This window comes from Oenanthe melanoleuca, chromosome 3 (genome assembly GCF_029582105.1).
Source record: "Oenanthe melanoleuca isolate GR-GAL-2019-014 chromosome 3, OMel1.0, whole genome shotgun sequence".
NCBI classification, from domain to species: Eukaryota; Metazoa; Chordata; class Aves; order Passeriformes; family Muscicapidae; genus Oenanthe; species Oenanthe melanoleuca.
Window position 1 is genome coordinate 90,070,472 of NC_079336.1, and position 21,740 is coordinate 90,092,211.

General features: G+C 37.9%; 1 protein-coding gene across 2 annotated transcripts in view; it reads right to left on the minus strand.

The window, feature by feature from the left end:
* Positions 1 to 10,361: 10,361 nt before the first annotated feature.
* GPATCH2 (G-patch domain containing 2) overlaps positions 10,362 to 21,740 on the minus strand; it is a 117,714-nt gene continuing 106,335 nt past the window's right edge. The window contains exons 10-11 of one of the 2 annotated variants that reach the window (XR_008840111.1): positions 12,604 to 14,005; positions 10,362 to 12,545 (exon numbers count right to left, since the gene is read on the minus strand). Coding sequence is in view for 1 of the 2 variants with exons in the window: in XM_056487630.1 (XP_056343605.1) it covers positions 13,836 to 14,005 (170 nt within the window). In the remaining variant the exon portion in view is untranslated. Of the gene's footprint in view, positions 14,006 to 21,740 lie in introns of both variants that reach the window. The other variant, XM_056487630.1, reaches the window with a different exon arrangement.

Genomic DNA, 21,740 nt, shown 5'->3' on the forward strand with positions numbered 1-21,740 from the left:
TTAAATAGTAAGTGATGCTGCTGTGTCCATGCTGTCCCCATCAGTGAGTGCTCACTCACAAGCCCCCTCTCCCAGCACCTTTCCCTCTCCACAGGAGTCCCAGGGAGCCCTGCCCGAGTTTCCCATGAGGACATCCCCCTCCAGCTGCACAGCAGCGTTGATAAAAATCTGCAACTGCAGCAGCTCCACCAGCGCACACAGACCCCAGGAGGGCTGTTTGTTATTTTGTCTCTCGCCGGGGAGATCACCGGGCCAGTTCTGGGACCGCTGAAGGTTTGTTTTACCTTTCCTTCTGTGGCTGAAGGGCATTAGGTCTCATATTCAATAGCAGGTCACACTGTTAACCAACACATTCCACACAGGGAACAAGAGCAGAAGGCAGGGCAACCAAAGGAATCCTGGCCATGGATGTGAAGCCCAGGCCTTGGGATGAAATTGTTGAAAGCTGGTGACAGAACTTTTCGAGGGTCTGCGTCTAGGACTTGGGAACCAGGCAGCACAGGGATCTACTCTATTTTAACAGCACTTTCTTTGGTCTGTTTTGTATTTTACATGCTTACTTTTATATATTACACTGGATAACCACATAATTTATGAAAGTGGCTTTGCCTTAAAGACTGCCCTACTGACTGTGTAAGTAAAATATCAGAGGAAATGAGTAATTGGCAGTTGGAGACAAGTTCCAAACAAAACCAGCTGTGACTTCAGGACTAGCCATTGACTTCTTACCTGGCTGAAGGACCACCATGCTCTTGGATGCCTTGACTTTTGCAAAAATACATCTTCTCCTAAGCATCTCAATGTTGACAGATATAAAGAAAAACATTAAGGGGAGAATGGAAATCAGGACTGACCTAGGCCCATAGACTGCTCTTGTATTTGGGCTGGATTAAGATTATCCTTGAAGCTGTCACAGAAAATGAGACACAAATGGATGTACAGATAAATAACACAGAGGAATAATCTGGGTTTTCTCTGGAAGAATAGTATCAAAGAGAGACTAAATGCCTTTGCTAAGGTGCCAGGGAAAGCCTGGTATCATCTCTAACTAAATCTCAAGAACAGCTCCTTAAACACAAAACCGTGGTCACTTTGAGAACAGGAGTGCAAGTCCTTATATGCTGTAAGCTTACTCCTTGAGCATTATATACAGAAAAACTGTTCTGCAGACAAGTGCCTTTTACCTGTACATCCAGACATATTCCCAACCCATTCCAAGCATGCTGCTGCAGAAGAAGGGCTGGAGGGCATAGCAGCATCCCTGTCCTGCTGCAAAGGTTGAGGAGCAGCAGCACAATCAATGTTTCCCAGCTTTGGGGACTGTGCCAGCCTTGTATTTCCTCCTGCCTGCTCCAGACCTCTCTCTGCAGGACCTGGCAGAGGTTAGGAAGCTGACTACTGCCTATTCTATTACTAACATGAAGATGGTGTAGTTTTAACTCCTGCTGCTGAACCTCATTTTAGTGACCTTATACCAGTTACCAGTGAAAAAGGTTTTTTTTTTTAATCAACAAGTGGTTTGAAGTACCCTTGAGATAACTGCGCTTCATCTTAATTATATATGAAGTATATCCACATCCTTAGAGTGCTTTATTGGAATTTGGTGTGGCTTTCTCCTTGCCTTCTTGGGGTGTTGCCTGCACAAACCCCCTATTATGAATACGTCTAAGATATAAAAAATCCCAGGGCTTTTGAATAAACTGCAATATCCTACACTTGTTTCACATCAGACAATAAGGAAAGATGCTTTTAGCAGCATATTCCTACAGGCTGATGTTCCAGACACTACAATCAAATGTAAGGCTGTATTTGGAAGCAATTGTTCCAGATGGCTGCATATTATGGAAGGTTCAGGCACACTATGAAATTCTAGATTATAATAATAAGGAAGGATTTCTTCATATTTTTGCTTATGGAAAAACTATGGTCTTTTTAGAAGTGATGACCAACTATTCAGGCTTTTTATATATTCCCTCTCCCACTATCAGAAAATCTGACTCACAGAAAAGTTGCCTTTTGAAATCTTCCATTGGTACCAGCTTTGTCAATAGCTATACATAGACTAAGGGAGAAGAGAAAGGAAGAGAAAATATAAGTTATTACAAATACAGTGTGAGGTTGAGGAAGACAACATCAGTCATTTAAGCCATATTTACCTGTGATAACATCAGGCTTCTTTTAGTTTTAAACTGAACTATAACAACTGATCCCAAACTATAAACCTTTAAATAATTACATGTTCAGGCAGATAAAATTTAATCATTTGAGACCAGATCCAGTTGAGGTCTGTTTCCTCAGACTGCTGGTACCTACTTACCCTTCTGATGTATTTGAATAAAAAGAGCTGAAAAAATAATCTGGCTAGACTTTGCTAGATGTAAACATTTAGTAGGGGCCTAATTATATTCCTTTTGATTAACATCTTCATTAGCTGTCTGCTGCAGAACATAACATCTGACATGAAGACTGGCCTGGCACCATGTGGCACTGTACTTAGACATGTCCAAACCTGAAGCTTTCAAATCTTTCTTCTCTTGGAAGAACTTGCAAGGTGTAGTAGCCATTCCTGCAAGGTTGTTCAGGTGGTTCAGGCAGCCTGTGCCACATCTGTCAGGATGTCCCTTCAGGGACAGAGATGCCTTTCATGGGCTGGGGGTTCCATAACAACTGACCTGCATCCCTACTCTTGAAGCAGTAGTAAACCCTCCCTAAAGCTGGGAAAACAGTCTCCTCTCTTAAAAATAATTTGGACACCAATGATCTATGAAGCATATAGCTTTACAAAGCAGATTATTTTCTTTAATGATCAGAAATCAATTGCAGAGATTTCTGCTTATCTTTGTATGCATTTTCACACTACTCCTTTCCTTGTGCCTTTCCACTGGGGAAAATGGAGCTTCCTGTATTTTATTTCAAGTGTAAAAGCTACTGCCAAAATTGCAGCTGCCTGGTGTTTAGTCAAAACTTGCTTTTTAAAATTAATTATTTGCCTGGAAACTTAGTTAAAAACAATTAGGAAGGTCTAACAGTTGCTATTCTCTACAAATGCCCAATACTGACCATCTTTTGATTTGTTGCACCTGAGAAGCAAAACTTCTTCTATTTGTCATAAATGTACAGCTTGCAAAAGGCTACAGCTGTGAGAAATCTTTCTCAGCAGTATTGGTGGGTTGATGTCTTTTTACAAACAAGTACTTCAGAAAAGACTTAGCTGAATAGTCCTAAATTATTATATTTAAAATATAGAAATTACTGAACTATATACTTCATATATTTTTGTGGAAAACCTGCTTATTTAAATACCCTGCACACACTGAATTTCCTGGTTATGAAAAGAGTGAAGAAAAATACTATTTGCTTTTAGGTAATCAGATTCTGTGGGATCTAATCCTATATCCTATTTATGGCTGTGCTAGCTATTCAAAATTAAAATGAACCTTTCATCCGTGTGTATCATAAATGGGCATTTATCAGGATTATATGATTTTGCAATCCATCTGAATATGTAACCAGAATTTGTTTTCTTTCCGTTTCACTATGTAATTACCATGCAACAATAACAAAAGTGACATGTTTGAAGAACAGATAAAATGCTGTAAATTGGCCAGTAATGGTGATATTTCCTCATCTTCTGAAAAACCCATTTATTCTCTCTCTCAACAAATCAAGGCATTGTCAGCCCATACTCATCTCGTGGCCAGAGGGGCCCTACCAATTTCTAGATGTAAGTGAATACTGGAATGCAGATGAGGGCTACTAACTAAGGCTTTCAACCCAGGCAGCTGGTCTTAGCTTGCCTCAATTTCTAAATCATCCATAATGGGGCCAAGACCTCCGAAGCACTAAAAAGAGCGAGCTGACATGCTGGACAAACTGTTAATTTTTTCCTGAAGAAGCTGCTATATTGCACATCTGTCACTGCTGTGCAGACAATTACTGGTGGAGTGGGAAAAAAAAAAAAAATCTGCTGCTTGTTTCTCTCGTGTAGTTGTTAACGGGCGTGATGGAGAAACACAAGCGGCGTGAGAGCCACTACAGGAGAGCTGCTCAGCCTCCCCCCAGCTTTTCTGCCGAGGTCTTTGGAAATCAAAGTGTTGGAAAGCAGCCACACTCTGAGGTGTGCACTCTGAGTTGTGGCCATTCAGCCTGCACCTTCCTCTCTGAATTGCTTCACTGCTCTGTAACACATGGGGAAGGTTTTCAGACACCGTCGTTGCAAGATGATAAACACAACAGGAGACTGATGAGAATAAAAGTGCTGAGAGCATTACTTCTCATGCTACATTTCTCAAATATCTATTAAAATATGAAAAAAAAATGTTTAGTTGTGAAGTACCCACAAATTTTACACCAAGAAGTGCTCAAACGATAATAACTGTTCTGAGCCTAGCAGGAAAAATGATTATCAGAGGTGGCCAACAAGCTGTACTTGGTGCTGGAGGGAACAAAAAGCAGGACTTGGAATGAGTCAGTGGATGTGGGAACTACCCAGGAAGGACCTCATAGTAACATGAATCAAAGTTTGCAACAGAATCCTTAAAGTCACACCCTTCAACCACACCAGCTTTTAAAAATTTAATGTGAACTTGTATAAAATACTGTTCAAAGACAGGCTTACCTATGGAATGAGTTTAGAATTTTAATTATTAAATCAGCATACAGAATGATGTTCCAAACATTTCTGATGGCAGGAAAACCTTGGCACAGTAACCTGCTCCTGGCCTACAATCATTTTCCCCGCTATAAGAGGTTACATGACTCACATGCCAACCCAAGGATGAACCTAGTTCACAGGCTCAATGCTGTCAGTACTAAACTTTTGGAAGCCTTGACTCAGAACTCGTATTTCATCAATCAGTAATTTCAATTTGAAATAATTAAACAAATTAATAAAATAAAAACATTACCTTAACTGTTCTTTTCTCTTTCCTCTGGCACAGGAACACTATACACAATTGGGTGATGTTTTCCAGGTGGCTTTCAGCAATACATGTGGTATTACAGGAAATTTCCAGATTATAATACAGGCCATGACCACAAGGCATTATCTGAGGTCTTAACCAAGAGAAAAGTTGAAGTCCATTCTAAGGTAGATGGGTTGATACCAGCTCAACATTAAGAAAGCAGTGGAGGACAATCCTGGAGAAAAGGTCCACAGTGGGGGAAGAACAAGCATCTGAGAGCAGGATGACAAAAACCATCCTGTGTTCTGCTGGAAAATTTAAGAACTGTCCAGGAATGCTCTTCTGTGGCATTCTGTGAGTGGTGTCTGGATGATTTATGCTATTTGACAACTTGAAGGCAGAAGATGACTCTAATGTATGGAGAAAAAAAGGTAAAAAATTGGCAAGAGTAGATAGACCACACCCTTGGCCACTGGTGATACCATCTTGCTGAAGAGAAATTGGGATACACTTAGAAACAACAGATATATAACATTTGTGTGTTTAGTAAGACACAATCAGGAGCCTCTGTGATTCACTTGCCAGCTGATTATGTATTATCTGCTAAGTAAAATAGTATTTATTTCCAGTTGACTCAAAAAACCCACCACCAAAACCTGAACACTTTCAGGAAAACTTGTCATAAAAATAAAGTTTTGTTGCATTAAACTGACATACTAAAATACAGTTTAGTTCACAAAGTTAGGATAAAAATCAGGGCACAGTGAGAATATATTTATATTTGTCAAGAGTATATTAATTTATCAAGGTTAACAGTGACAAGGGTGGCCACTTGTGCCACCACAAAAGAGATTTTAATGGTGCCTTGGTCACCTGCACCTGCAGTGGCTCCTACCCTGTGGTAGCAGGCTGGGCACTTAAAAGGACACTGACAATTCAATGTTTCCTTTGAAAACCCCTGCTTCAAGTAGCGTGCAGTTTCTACTTGATGAAGCATTTCACCAAGTGATGAAATCTGGGAACACCTCAATTTCAGGGGGACTGTGATCCCCCCCACACAAGGTCAGGCTCAGTTTTCTGCTTTGTTTCTGCATTCCTTTAACACATACATGACCTAAAAGCAGTTGTGAATTTTGTGTTCACTTCTTACTTGTGCTCATCTTCTCTTGTGAAGGATCCAAAAGATCTCAGCCCACCAGGGCCACATTTATGGTATTTACAGCAGCCAAAAAGAAAAGTGGCTGATTTGAAGCAGCCAGGAAGTTTTTTCCCAAGACCCCACATAATTTCCTCTTCCACCTGACTTTGGAACCCTTAATTTTTCCTTCACTTCATCAGTGTTCATAGGGAGAAATAGCTGCTGAATGTGGCCCCACATGAACAAAAGGAGAGCTTTCATTTATTGTGCACTTCAAAATATGCCTTTTATCCAGGGAAATTTCTTTAGACTATTTATCTCGAAAGGTATTTTTCAGAAACAATTAAGATCACAAAGGTAGTATATAAAATGTCACAGAATTTTTCTATGGCTTGAAAAATAATTATCAGCTTATTTGCATTGTTAAACGTTAATTAGCTATGAATGGTAATTTTTTTTCAACACTGCAATACTTCAATTTCTCATTACGAAATAATTTCAGCTCTATTAATTAGTTCCAACAGTAACTCATAGTAATGGATGACACCTTAAGTGAGCTATTAAATGCACTTTACCACTGATTAGGAAGAAGACAACTAAAAAACCTGTCTAGGTTTACATAAAGACAGAATATGAAACAATACCTTGAAGATTTATGGACTTTTGTGGAAGCAACACACCCTGTTTAAGTAAGGCAGGCTCAGCAGGACCAGAGGTTTTGTCACACTTCTCTGAGGTTCATGGGGTGGCCATGTACCAAATGGCCCAGTATTTAACCATTGTTTCCATTATTTTATGTATGACATAAGCTTATTAACACAGATTTGGCTGACCATAGTGCAAATTCAGGATTTACTCTATTAAAGGCAAGCCCAAGAGGAAGTCAGCACCTGAGGCACCGTACCCATTGCAAAGTGCCTCTACCAGCAGCTCTCCTGGAGTGGTGTCCATTCATAGCCCTGATGTTTATGAGGGAACACAGCTATGGGAGGAATACTTCTAATGTCAGCAATAATAGTAAAATAGGTATCAAATCTGATTTCCTACACCCTCTCTCCATGAATCTTTACTATGGAAGACCTAGTGCTTACTGGGAAAACTGCAGGTAGGTACAACATAGAGGTTGAAAGGTGATCTTCTCTATTCCAACACTTTTGCCAGTGGCATCATTCCTGTCGAGATCTCTTCTCTATAAAATTCCTGGGCAAGAGCCTTTTAGCAGCTGACCTATCTTCATGGGTAATGGACAGAAATTGCCTAAATTCAGTTAGTAAGAACTGTAATTCACATGCTCACTGACAAAAGAAGGCAAAAAATAAATCAGCTTATACACTACAGTGAGTATTAAGGCAACTAGGTAATTGTGTTACTTATTATTTACATCACATTAGGAAAACCCTTAAAATCATTACTTGTTCACTCTCAAAAATCTCTTATTTCAGTAATAAGGCATACCAGGGCATATAAAAAAGAAATCTGTAAACTGTTCTTCCAGACAGTGGAGCTATTTGAGTTTAATCCAAATTAACATACTGAGTATCACTGGCATTCTCATTTAACAGTTTTCTGCATCTTGTATTTCCATATGTATGGTTCATGTCGCAGATCATATTTGATACTAGGGGAAGTGTGCCAGCACCACTCTCTTTATTGAGAGTCTGGCACCTAGAAAATTTTACATAAACACTCCACTTTCTTCACAACAGGCAGAACATCCAGATAACCTGGAACTTTTGGAAAAAATAAAGCAACATGTGAAATTCAAACTTAGTTCTGAGGACCTGAAACCAAAGGCACGAAATTGAAAACCTGCACACTTGCAAATGCAATCATAAAAATTCTTGTGCCCACCACCACAGTATTCTGTAAGAAAACAACCAAGATTGTGTAAGAGAGAAAGCAATGGTGAACAGCAGTAGAGGTCTTCAAAGACATAAAAAAAATGTAGAAACATTTTATTGGAGGAAAAACTAGAACCCATTTGTGCTGATTGTTCAAAGAATCTCCTTGAACTACTCAAATTTACCTTGTAGGATTTTAAGCTGAAACATTATAGGCAACTTCCAAGGCAGAAGATTAAAAAAAATCACACATTAAAAAATAAAACAAAGCTCATAGGAATAGAGCAATGCATGTAGGGAGCAACCTGAGGTCCAGCACCAGCAATAAAGCAGCTTGAGAAGAAGATGGAGAAAGTTTGGGTGTGGAGAGGTGTAGAATAAGCTGACTCACAAAGTTCGTAGGATTCAAAGTAGTAGATGCATGAGAAGTTTAACTTACCTCAGGCATTAAAACCTCCAGCATTCTTTAGTGGTGGGTCAAAATGTTGAGCCTGCTTAGCCAAACACTGACACCTTATTTGTAAATTAAAGAAAATATTACTTGGAACATTTACATTTTCTTTCTGTGCGTATCTGATGCATGACTTCCCTTACTCATCTGCCCCCAAATTTAAGAAATTTCCAACTTCTCACTGTATCACAGCTTCAGAAGTTATTTTTGTTCCCTTCCACTATCTGCAACTCTTGCTTTCCTGCTTCATCCTTTTTGAGTTGACAAAAAAGACCCCTTCACACCTCCCAAATACTACACTGACAGTTGCACGAGTGGTTCGCTGTGCCTTATTTTGAACTGTTCAAAATCAAGATATTCCAGGCTGACATGGCAGCCTGACTCCCCACACTGGAGATGTATTGCCATGGATACTGCAAGGATAGACAGACTGACATTAACCACCAGCTAACCCGTACATTACAGCAGCCAAACAGCAGCTCTAGAACAGCTCAGTGCTGAAGATGGGCCAGCACAATCCTGCAAACAGGCAGCTGGGATCTGAGGGAGCTCTGATGCCATGGAAAATTTAGGACTTGTATCTTTTACACGGAAGAAAGTCACAGCCTCAGTCTGCCATACTGCTTATTTTTAGACCTAAGTAGTACTTCATATCTTGAAGCCAATGGCAGATACGTGCACCAAGTATTACAAATCTCTCACTGACTTGGGGCCACAGGAAGAAGAGAGATCAACACAACTTGGCCAAGGACAAAGAAATCCCAAGTTCTCAGTGTCAAAATCCCTTACAACTGATGAAGGCAACATGTGGCCCTTCAGGAAACTGGCCTAGGAAGGGGCTGGAAAAACAACTTCTGTAGAGCAGTAGAAACAACAGAAAATCTTGAGTGGCATTAGCTGGCACATACAAGAGATTACACTTCAAGAGAGAAAACACTGGATATTATCACTTAAAAACATACACAGGGCTGCAGTTTTCCAGAAAAACAGACTATTAAGGAGGAAAGACAACACTATGGACAAAGCACAACTGAAATGAGCATACCTATGATGAAATACTCTGAACGATTTTTTAATAAGCTCATGTATCTAATCAGTGTAAATGTACTACAATAACACATACATCCCTCGCAGGCCAAAAACTTATATTCACAGTTTCAGAAGTCAAACTCCCCAATACTTAAATTAATCATAGCAATGTTATAAACAGGCCAAAATAACAACTTTCTACAGGTGGAATACCTCATATTAATTTAACCACTTTTCATAGCTGTTAAAAACCAGTTCTCATTGGTGGGGAAGATCAAGCTTACATCTCAGTGATTTTCAGCCTTTTACTTAATTATTGAATATTCAAGCAACATGATCAAAATAGCTTCTGCAATCTGTTTTATTGTAGGACAGGAGAGAAGAAGCCCAAACAACTTAGTGTGCTCAGTTGCAAGTAAATGTGTGCTAAGCCTTTTGCAGCTACCCCACTGCTCCTGAAAACTCTACTAGGGATGGAAGTCTAATTAGAAAGTTTCTCGATTAAGAGGGGAGGGATTGCCATTTCTGATATGCCTTCACTGAAAGTGCCCTGGGAGCATGGGGAGAGGGAAAACAAAACAAAGGTTGTATGAGTTTTCCTTGGAGGAACACTTCTGGAGACCTGTTTGAAGAGAAAGCACAAGACCCTATCATGGTTATCAAAGTATACACATACCTAATGAGTGAAGGGAACTTGTATTTTTAAGCCTTAGAAGAATATGATAACAAAAGTGCTGCAAACATCTTAAACGAGGTATTTCCTGGCTATGTGGTGTAAGCTCTTCAGCAGGATAATAATAACCTAGGAAAGAAGTACTGGTAAAAAGCTACATAAAAGGCAGTGTAATGGCTTAACACAGTATGCATTTGCTTGGCACACAATATTAGTCACTTTAATTATATTCCCAGAAACAGCATGTTTTTGTACTCACCTGTGCAATAACAACACTACAGAAAAGAGCAGTTTGAAGAAAAGAACATACAAAGCTCATGAAAAATCGAGTCTATTTATTTTATTTCATCTTGCATTTGTGTTGTTAAAGCAAAGCATTCTATACATATTATTTAGCTATTTACTGCTGTTCTACACCCATTATTGACCTAATTGCAGAAAGACAAATGCAGAGACAAACTTGTTAAAACAAGCATACTGATAATGCTTCTCTGACTTTGACAAATATTTATTTAGAAATTAGATACTGCTCATGGGTTTCTTTTATTAACAGCTAATGGCTCAATTCACAGAACTTTGAGACACATGGAACATGTAGCAAAATGCAGTGCTGATAATAGGCAACGTCTCTTCACTAAACATTCTTCAGAGGAAGAATATTATGGTAACAGCTGAGCTACTGATTCAAATACTTAAATGGAAAGAATCTGGCAAGTGATGGATGACAGCTTTTAGATACAAGATGATCCCATATTTATTTATGTAGGCAAAAAACTTCAGTGTCACAGGCATAAAGAATTATTATCTTAAAAAAATTGTATATGTATTTTAAAATAACATGTGCCAGCTTTATAGCAGGTATCATAGTATGATTGCAGCTTAGACATAGGAAAGATCTGAAGAAAACAGTAGATCCAAGTATTTGGATCCAAGTATTTTGACCTGTTTCAAAGCCAAATAACATTTCAATGGTTTAAAAAAAAAAGAAAAAAAACCCTATAATTAATTTTTGTTTTCTTACCACTAGCTTTAACTGTGTGAAATCACACTACTGGAGTATCTTTAAAACCACTCCTGTGAGATGTGGAAAAATGAAAATGAAATCACAGTGTGAGTCAGAATGGGAATTTTACTGCACAAAAAATATCTCAAAACACTACATTAAAATATTTTAATAAATCACTTTGTTCTACAGCTTCTAACAGATGAAGTGTATTGTCAGCTGTGGCATCTATGGATAATACCTGGGAAAAACAAAGTGCATCTATATCAAAACCAGTTTAACTAATCTTAATGTCTAATAGATTCTCACTAAAAGGCTGATTTAAAACAAAAAGTTGTAAGATTTTCAATCTGATTACATAGTTCTTCCATTATGACTGTCTACTAGGCTGGCTGCTTCACTGTACCTGTAGGAATTCATGAAAAAGTTGAATGAGCTAAAGATGTTTTCCCTTAACATGTATCCATTATTTCCCTCTTAACTTTTAAAAACAGGAAACACTTTCAAGTACTCTTAGAAGTCTACACTTAATTCTTGAGAAACTACTGCTATGGTAAATTGCACAGAAATATTTCAAAGAAGTGTTAGAGGTGTGATATTCCAGTCCAAGACATGCAGGTGTTGGAACTAAAGCAAAACAGTGGAATTTTAAGACTGAGTATTCTTTCATAGTTTTGCAGACAGAGCTCCAACAAACAGATCTTAAAATGTTTGTAATTCACACATTGAAAATGATTTTAAGGGATTTCTGATTGTGGTGTACAAAACAAAGAGATTGTCAGAATTAACTTGCTTTCAGGAGCACATGGCACTGACAGAACAGGTGCAGGCCACAGAAATACATTATTTGGAATAACACACAAGTGGGCACCTCTGCCAACTGCAGAATTCCAGGCTCTTGGCCCTTTGCAAACATGTGGCTTTGAAATTCTTTGGATATGGAATGTATTTCACCAAGGTCAGTTGTGCAAGAGATATTTGAAGTGGCAAACTCACACCAAACCTCAAAATAAAAAGTATATGTTTTGCTGTATAAATCCCATTTCTGTTTAAAATTTCTTATAATTTTAAAAAGTCAAACCACACAATCATATAAAGTATTTAAACAGCAATAAATAATTTTCCTGAAACTCAGAGAACATGTGCATTCAACCATCATCAAAACAACATCAGGTACTAATCTGTAATCTCTACACTCTGGTGGTATGGTGAAACGACGTCTCCAAAATGACAGTAATCACACTGGAAAGTATGAACATTTCTTTTAAGCAAATTTAATGCTATAATGCTGCTGGTTTTCCTCTTCCTGTTACTATTTTCCTGGAAAAATGGGCGAAGCTGAGAGAAAAAGGCAAGTAATAAAAACATGTCTTAAAATTAATCATTATATTTCACAGTTGCATGCACAAAGCTGTGCTCATTTTATCTTAAAGAAATATCTTTGCAAGCATCTGGAACTAAGTACTTGTCTCTGCAGTTTGGGAGCTGTGGAAGGGAGATGCTCTTCTTGAAGAGAGACTGGAGAATCAAATCTTCTGCAGTGAGGGTAAATATTGCCAGCTACTACAGACATGGGTGGTGAGAGGGGCAGGATTTTCTCCTTAGTGCATCTGTAAAACAGTTTCCTTCAGCCCTACCATTTAATTTTAAAGTGGAATTTGTTTTATCCTGCAGACTAATAAGTACCCTAGGAGCTTGATTGGTTGGTGCTTAATGAAATTGCTTCTGCTGACATTAGATACATTAGGATACTGATTAAAACACTTAATGATCCCTCTTGATTTTAAATTGCTAGCTTAGATTTGTGAGATGCCATCAAAGTATCTTTTTCCTTCTTTTCCTCCATCCTAATCCTGCTTCTCCTTCCCCTTTTTCTGTTCATGATCCTTAGAGGTTCCTTATTGGCAACAGCACGGTCACAAACCAAACGTTAACACCATGTTGAACACTGCATTGTTTAAAAGGAGCCAAACCCCAGAATAAACACTGAAACACAGTCATCCCTAAAATACAATTTCCTGTTTCAAAGCTCAAACTGTTCTTAAATGTGGCAACACTGAGGATTATTAATACAAAGGGAAAGCCAAAGTCAGAATAAACTTTAACTTTGTAAAATATTTGCTGAGGAAAGATAATTTTGTAAATGTAAAAACAAGTATAAAAGCATTACTTTTCAGCTTGAATGTGGAAGACAGTAATACATTGCCAGAAAATGGTGTTGGAATGGCATTCCTATGACAACAAAGCTGTTTTTCATGCTCTTAGACAAAATTGCACATCACACCACCTTCCAGTGGGAAACATGTATGTCTTATAGCCATAATGACAGCTTATACTCAAATATTGTTAAACACTACAAATACCAGGTTTGGAAACTTTGCCTGAAAAGGGGGAAGCCACAATAGCTGTAAAAAGTTCCATTTTCCTCAACAAATCTTATCAAGGCTCTTGAGATGAAATTATACTTACAAAAAAAAATTACTTACATACTAAAACCTGCTGTGTCAGAAGCTTTTACAAAAAATGTGAGCATACTGAATTTTATGCTTAATACAAACCTTAAGACCACAGAAAATAAAAAAGTTTTTGTACATTTTAGCACCATTATGAAGTTAGACTTGAATGCCAGTTCTGTCACTGTACCCTGCAACTGGTGGAGCTCGTTGACCTCAGCCATCTTTGAGAGAAGAAAAAAACAGGATTTGCCAATCACAACAAAGAATATGTTTGCCATTTTTTCCTTTTTCATTCTTTTTTCCTTTTTTTGTTTTATTTTGAGCTTTATTTTTATGTCTGTCAGCTAAATCCGAGTCCAAGTCCTTTGGGTCTCTGGATGGCTCGTATGGGCTCTGCTATCCCTTTGCCGTCTGGTCCGAGGCCCGTGCCTGGGGTCCAGCCCATACTCTGAAGCATTCTGTTCCCAATGTTGTTTTCTGGGATTGGTTGGGTGTTTTCACCTACAAACCCTGAGATTAAAGAAATACACAGCATTAATCAGCACTGCCCGCCATGTGGAGAAGAGCAGGATAATCTCCCGTAAAGCTTTAAACCTTCTTATTCTCCTAATTCATCTAACAGGTTTCTAGAACAGGCTGTCTTTGCACATGCTGACCTCTTGACTGCATATGATTCTAAATAATACAGTCTTATGCTTTTATTTTTAATGCTTTTGAAGATTCATTCCATTTTACATATGACAAATACTGTCATATTATATTCCAGTACAGTGGATTTCATTCACATCAGCCTCAAAGAATATAAATCACCTGCAGATATCTACCAGCACATTGTCAAGAGCACAGGAATTTCTAGTCCTATGCAGCTCCTAAGAAGAGACACATTATAGTAACATGACCATCAGTCCGTTCTTAGTAATATTTATCATCACTGATCTCCTTCAAGAAAACCCAATAAATAAGTTCTGATTAAGCAATTATAGCTGTTACAGAAAAAGCATAGACAGGTGGTCAACAACTCTGAAACTCAGCTATACCTTTACTCAATTTTTCTTTTATTGAACATTGTGAGATTTGATATATCCAAGGTTACTTTTGGTGTTTCAATTTTATTAAGTGTTGCTTACATTTTCTTTTCCTTAGCATCGAGATCTTTGAGAAAAGCTGCATGCATAACACAGAAAAGAGCACTAGAATTGCAAGTGTCAGCATATAGTTAATTAATAGATTAATTTTTTTATAAGAAAGGGTTTCTTCCCATGAATGCATCATTAAAAAAAACAAAACTTAAAATAGTGAAGTCAAAATAACAAAGCTGTTTTTCACCTTAATCAACCAATTATGCAATGGACATAAAGAACAATGCACATATTTCTAAATGTAAATATCTTGCACAAGGATATTTATTTCAAGAATCTGTATTAAAATTTATCAACTTACACCATACAAACAATTTTAAAAAGGGCTGAAGTTTTTGAACACTAGCAGTTGCACGTGGACAGCTGGATTTTGTTTTCAGCGTTAGTCAACATCTCCCTGCCCCAACAACAGAGTAAAAAAAACCAAAAAACCTCAATGTGCTCAGCTTCAAAACTATCTGTTAAATTTTCTACCTATTTAATCTGCCTACTACTTTTTGAAAAATGCTGTATGAGAAATCTGCAGTTTTGAGTTTTTGGAGACTATAATATCAGTCAAGAATTTACCATTGACAAGGGGATGGATTATCATTGTATTAACTTACTAAACAGGAACACAAAAAAGTTGAACATGAGCTTCTAAAAAGCCTCATTTATTACACACACACAAAAAGCAAGGTGCCACAGTGGAAACTGCATAGACAGACAGAAATTCAAAATGAGAGGTGCTCATTAAAAACCTCATGATGATTGTGATGATGAATTTACAGTACTCTGGCATTATCCACTATAGATCTGTTCATATTCAGTAAAACACTGGCTGCATACAAGGCAGACTGCTTTCTAGTATCTCAGTTCCTGAGTCAAAGAAAAAACAGGAGTGCACTGAGGGAAGGCATCCTTTAATACTGGTTTGAAGCTATGCTTAATGCTAGGCTTAAAAAAAAGGCTTTTAAGTCAACAGCCTCCAGTCCCCAAGAGGGTTCCTCTTGAACTGACCAGCACAAAATTCAATGTCCAAGACTTCCTTTCTTTTCAGGCCCCCACAGGCAGAGGCAATTTTCATACAAACGAGTCCCTGGCACTTCCTGGCATACACAACACAGGCTTTGCAACCTTCCCAGTTACACTTTCTAGCACAAAAAAAAAAAAAAAGAAAAAAAAAAAAAAAGAAAAAAGAAAAAAGAAAGAAAAAAGGATAATGTTCAACAAAAGTTCTGGTAAGCCTCACAGGTAAAACTCTGGAAGTGTGTTTTGGTCCACTTTTTGTTAGAAGTGATGGTAAGAAATGAATAATCATTCCAGTAAATGTTTGTGGAACAATTAGGGGAAAACTTCAAGGGGAAGAGAGATCCAGCAGACCTGCCAAGCAGGAAAGAGCAAGCACAAGAGTGTATTTTATGACACCTAAAAACTGGGAACATGAAACCATTCATAATGCTGCCTAAGCAGAGGCAGCAATGCTGCTGGAACAATATGCAAGGCATAGCCTGAGACAACACAAACAGCATTTTTGTTTTAGTCTATTCAGGGGAAAAAACCCACAGACCTCTTCCTGTAACAGATGTACCTTTCTATATGAATTTCAATTCCTGAGACAGCCAGAGGAACCTCACAAAGATGATATATGAAAGAACACCCTGTAACCTGACATGTTATTTAGTAAACTGGTGTTTCTATTTTTGATATCTTTTGAAGCAGTTCAATGTTGTTTTCCTATGACAGGATAATTGGAATAATTTATTTTTAAAGACATATAAGTACTTCTAGAATGTATATACAATAACTGTTTTTTCCTCTACCGTACATTCTTTTATATCTCCTGTTAAAACACAAGCTCTCCCTAAGAGCCCTGTTTTACTCTTGTACATCATCAGGAGAAAAAAGAAAAAGAAAGAAAAGAAGCCACCATAAACTTGGTTTCACAACCCACTTTTGGGCAGACAATCAAACAATATACACTGTTCAAAGGATAATGTGTTTGGAGGCTTTGTATTGCAGCAAGAATAAAGCAAAACCAAAACCCCACCCATCTTGCCTACATTACTATTTGACTAATAACTCCTTCTCATAAATGAGGTGAATACAGATTGCTTTTACTGTAATTGTGCAAAATATTTAATATACGCTGGCCATTCTAGTGCAGTATAGTTAGTTTTTATATGAATACTATCTATGTCTGCCTTTAACATTCCTGCAATTTTTCACCCATCACTTGAAAAATTTATCTGTAATGCAACATATTTTATTTTAATCCAAAGAATACGGATAGTGGTATTTCCCTCTTCCTCCATTTCATGTGCAATCAGCAGGTTGGAAAAAACCCCCAACATTTGCATTGCTGATAGACTGCATGACAGGAGAGAGCTCTTAAAAATCATGCTACACTGTGTGCTATTCCCCTGACCCCCATTCCTGTGCTTTGGGCTTTTATTTTCTAATTAAAAGCAGTAATTGTCCTTGCAATATTCATCTTCAAGTTCAGTTTTTAATTCATGCCTATGGCACTTCTTGGACTAGCCAGTAGGGCCTGTTAGAGTAAATGGTCCAAGCACATGGCCTTGAAAAGGGCTGTGCTACCTCTGGGACGTGTTCAGTCTTGACCCACCCAGGAGCAAGAGCAAAACCAACCCATTGTGCTGTCCCACAAAAAATAACCATGCAGAATCAGATTACACACACACAACAAAAAAAAAAAAAAAAAAAAAAAAAAAAGCTTTTCTAACAAAAAATTAGAAAATTTCTAATAATTTTTTTTTCTGTATGAGTTTTCCAGGAGTTATAAGGATGTCTCTATACTAATAATTTGCAGGTACCTCCTGTGCAGTACACCCTTTCTTCTACAGACTGAAAATGTTTTTAGAAACCCTAACAATTGCTTCCTGACCTACCAGATGAGCAGTCTGTAGATAGAAGTGGCTGCCATTATACAAGGAAGGAGCTAACACTAAAGCACAGTGACTTGTTTGAAAAGACAGCACTGTAAAATACCCTCAGCTTATGCTCCTTTTCTCTGCAATACTGCCAGCTGAAAGGAAAAAGGCCAATCCTCAAATCTTAGTGTATATGAAGAGACACACTTCAAGGTCTACTTTTTTTTATGCATATGACCTTACATACATGGAATATGAAATCTTTGAGTAGCAGTGACAAAACTGGGAAGTGGAAAGCAGAACACTCATCACATTTGTTTAATTTTGGTATGATACTTATGATGGCATTAAAGGCAGGTTTCAGTGAAAAATAAAGGTATGTAATTTTTTCTTAACAGCTGTTGAGACAGGTATGTCCTGGTTAAACAGTACACTAGCATTCAGTGCCATACCCTTGATTTTACAGTGATTGCCATGAATTAATTTAATTCCATCTGTAAGCTAAAATCAGATCAGAGGTCTAATGCTGCTGCAGGCTCCACATCTGTTTAATCATTTTTGGATACAGCAGCTTGCAAAAGTTCAGCTTTTAAATTTGCTTCATATTTAAGAAACAATGTTACACCAGTGTACAACACTGTCAGCAGGAAACAAATGAGCCTATGAACAGTTTTGATCTGACAGATCCATTTTATTTGCAAAATGCTTCTACAAATCCAAAGCTCACCACTGAAGTTATCATTTATTATAGAATAATAAAGGAGCTGTGACCTCATAAACCACTATTGTGACAATGTTTATTTGTATGGTCCAATTGCTGGGTAAGAATAACATCAAGCATGTTTGGCTTATATTGGGCTGAATAAAACAAGAATACAGCTAGGATCAAGCTCTCAGATAACCCTTAGTTAAGAAAATGTGTAGGTTTTTTGTTGTGCTTTTTTCCCCCCCCTCTCAACAATCCCCCCCTTCTGCTAGGAAACAAATGAAGGCATAGTGAAGTAATTTCATCTCTGGCCACCAAACTATTTCTGATGTTAAGAAAACGGGGTTTTAAACAGTTCTGAGAAAATGACACTGTACATAAATATAGTCTTGCCCTTTCATCTTCCTTTTGTATGATTAAGACTTGTGAGCAGAACAGCAATGCCTTAGCAGAGCATACCACAACTATTATTTCCTCTTCTATCGCTCCCAGCAGCCTTAAATCCTTTAAATCCTTTCCTAGAAGGATCTCTTTTTGCTTGGGTAATTTTTGCAATACATGGCCTGCTAACCCTTACCCCCTACCCTGGATCTCACTTATGTCTATCACAGCAGAGTCAGTCTTTCTACCTCAAATCTTCCAAGGAGCATTGTGGATAGTAATTCACTTGCGTAATTGGCTCAAGAGATGAAAATCTTGTATCTGCCTCTCTTAGCCACTAATCTATCCAGCTGACTGCAAGCCTAATTGGCAGCTTGTTTAGTAATTTGGCTCCTAAAGTGTTGTATTGATGTTGGATAAACAGCCAATGGAAGCAGAAATGATACATGCTGATTCTCTTTAAAAGCTGGTGCACTTTTCCCTTCATTTTCTGAAAGCATTTAATATTTCATCTGTTCTTTTTCTTTTCTGACTCCTTACCAGACAGATGAGCTCAGAGCAGAAGGGACTGATCCTGATACACAAGGAAAGTAATCAGAATAATACATTGCTGTAGTCTTTTTATGCCAGCTCTCTCTAACTAGCAAAATGGGAATCAGACTGCCTAGATGTTTATGTTTTTAAAATTGTTTTGGGTAATTGCACAGACACAGCTTCAGAAGTACAGCCAACAGCTGTATGGTGATTTTTAAACTGACTACCTGCAGTGGTTTTCAAAATTCAGTACATATGGCTGTATATCTACTAAAAAACCACAAAACACCAAACTAAAACTAAAACAACCCAGCTATGAGAATACTATGAAAATTATTTAGCTAATATTTGAGACTGCATTATTTCACCAGACTTTAACACATCCCTCACACTGAGCTATCTAAGACTGTCTAAAGAACAACCTTAGAATTATTATATTCAGGTGAGACTGCTTGCATTGAATTTTATTCTAGCTAACAGAGAGATAAGAATAGCAGAGAGGACATAGCTATGACTTCAGCAGGTGCTGGAAGCCTCTGTATTTATCCCATATCCACAGCAGAGTTTTGCTGATGTCTGCACTGCCATAGTTTTATTCCTACTACCCCATCTCAAGGGGTATTAAATGTGGCCTGGGTAAACACACCCTATCTTGAAGCATAGACTCTATATTTAAATCTATTTTCAACTCTCTTGAATATATAAACATAAATTTACACACCACTTAAGATTGTGACACTGAATTTTAGGTACAACTGGTTATCCAGAAACACAGATCACTTGTAATTGGATTTGCAGGTGCTCTTCTCCTTCCATTTTTTATTGGATTACACTGTGTCTGGAGTAAAACTTCATGCCCATTCACTCTTTGCTGCTATTAAATTGGTTGGAAGAATTGGTATTTTTAGATTGCCATTTATTCCTCTGTAAGGGGAATCTCTTGAATACCCAAGACTATCTTTTCACTTCAGTCCAAAGAAGGGCTTTGTTTTACCCCTTGCCTTTGATGACAGAGTCATTGTCACTGAATGGCACTTTGGAAGAAGCATTCTCACTGGGGGACATTCCAAAGTTCTGTTTAAACCCTCCAAAATTCAGAAAAATGAATCCCATCTGATAAGCATTCCCTCACTTTTACAGAAAGACTTGCAGCCTTACAATGAAATCCAGTGGAAATCCAAAGCAAAAATGTTCTTTGTGAAATCCAGAGTACATACAACAGATCTTATTAGGAACACTCCCACTAATTGCAAGGCTTTTACACAAAGACAGAAATCTTGCCTGCAGTGGAAACCTGATCAATTAATTTTATTTTCTCACATAGTAAACAGGTATTTTTATTCCCCTGAAGTGCCAAAACCTTCAGGTTTTGCTATCAGGTTTATGCACAGATGTCCTTCCTTATTCAAAAAGTGAATCATATGCTGAAAAACCTTTAAGAAAAGTGGTTTTTGCATAATTGCTATCAGGGACTGTTTGCAGCAGTGCTCACTCTTCCTTCAGGAGAAAGGAAAACTAGTCACCAGCAACTGAGAGGTTGTTGTGGAGAGCTGGGATAAGATGTTAACTAAGGAAAAAAACACACATTTTAACTGCCAAACCACCTGTGTTTTAACAAAAATCCTTTGGAATTACCAATGTAAAACTGACTGAAATATCAGTACTTCTTTTATTGGCTGAGCTCTAGGAAAGCTACAGGACACACATTTGCCCATCTGAGGAAGGTGATGATTCTAACAAACTGCACATAAAAAGAAAGTGGTTCCTCTCTGTGAGGAACCACTTTATTATGATATCTGGCAGAGAATGTGCAGAACTTGCATAGCATATAACTGCCCTTGAGAATGAGTCTCCCTAATGACATCTCCATTTCACTCAAAGCTACTCCTCAAGTGTACAACTGTTTAATGAAACATACTTCTGAAACTTGAAAATAATGTCTGGTTTAGGCATTTCCCCCCCAAATTTCCACTATATTAAGGGTGCTCTCATTGGTTATATTCTCTGGTAAGCTGGTTTATGGCTCTTGAAAGTGAAGCCAAAAAATCCATAGAATCATAGAACATCTAAAGTTGTGAGGGACCCATAAGGACCGTGAAGTTCATCTCCAGTAGAGGCAATTTGAATGATTTCCATAACCAGAAACAGCTAATTTAGGAAAGACTCCCAGAGTAACTCAAGGAAATATTTTTGAAGCTTCCACATTTCAGAAGACAACAGCACTTGGAAAGACAGGTACAGTCATCTTCTACCAATCTGAATACTTCTTGACTTTACAGTGGCTGTGTGTACAGCCCGTAGAATATTGTCTTCTCTCGAGATCACAAGAAACCCATCAGCAATTTTCCAGGATAACCTTGTTCTGGTTGAATTGCAGGTCTTCTGAAGTTTTTTACTGAACTTTCTGAACTCTGGTGCTGTGTAAGATGCCCTGCCTGAACCACCCTCCCCTAAGCTCAACACATAAAGCCTTTTGCTCTGAAGGGACAGGAGCTTCCAATACTGGATGGCACTCTGCAATCTTTTTAAGTTTAGTGAGACAAGAGGTAGAAGAAACAAAGAAACAGAAAGAAGTCCCTAAAATGCAACTTGCTGCAGATAGCAATCAAAGA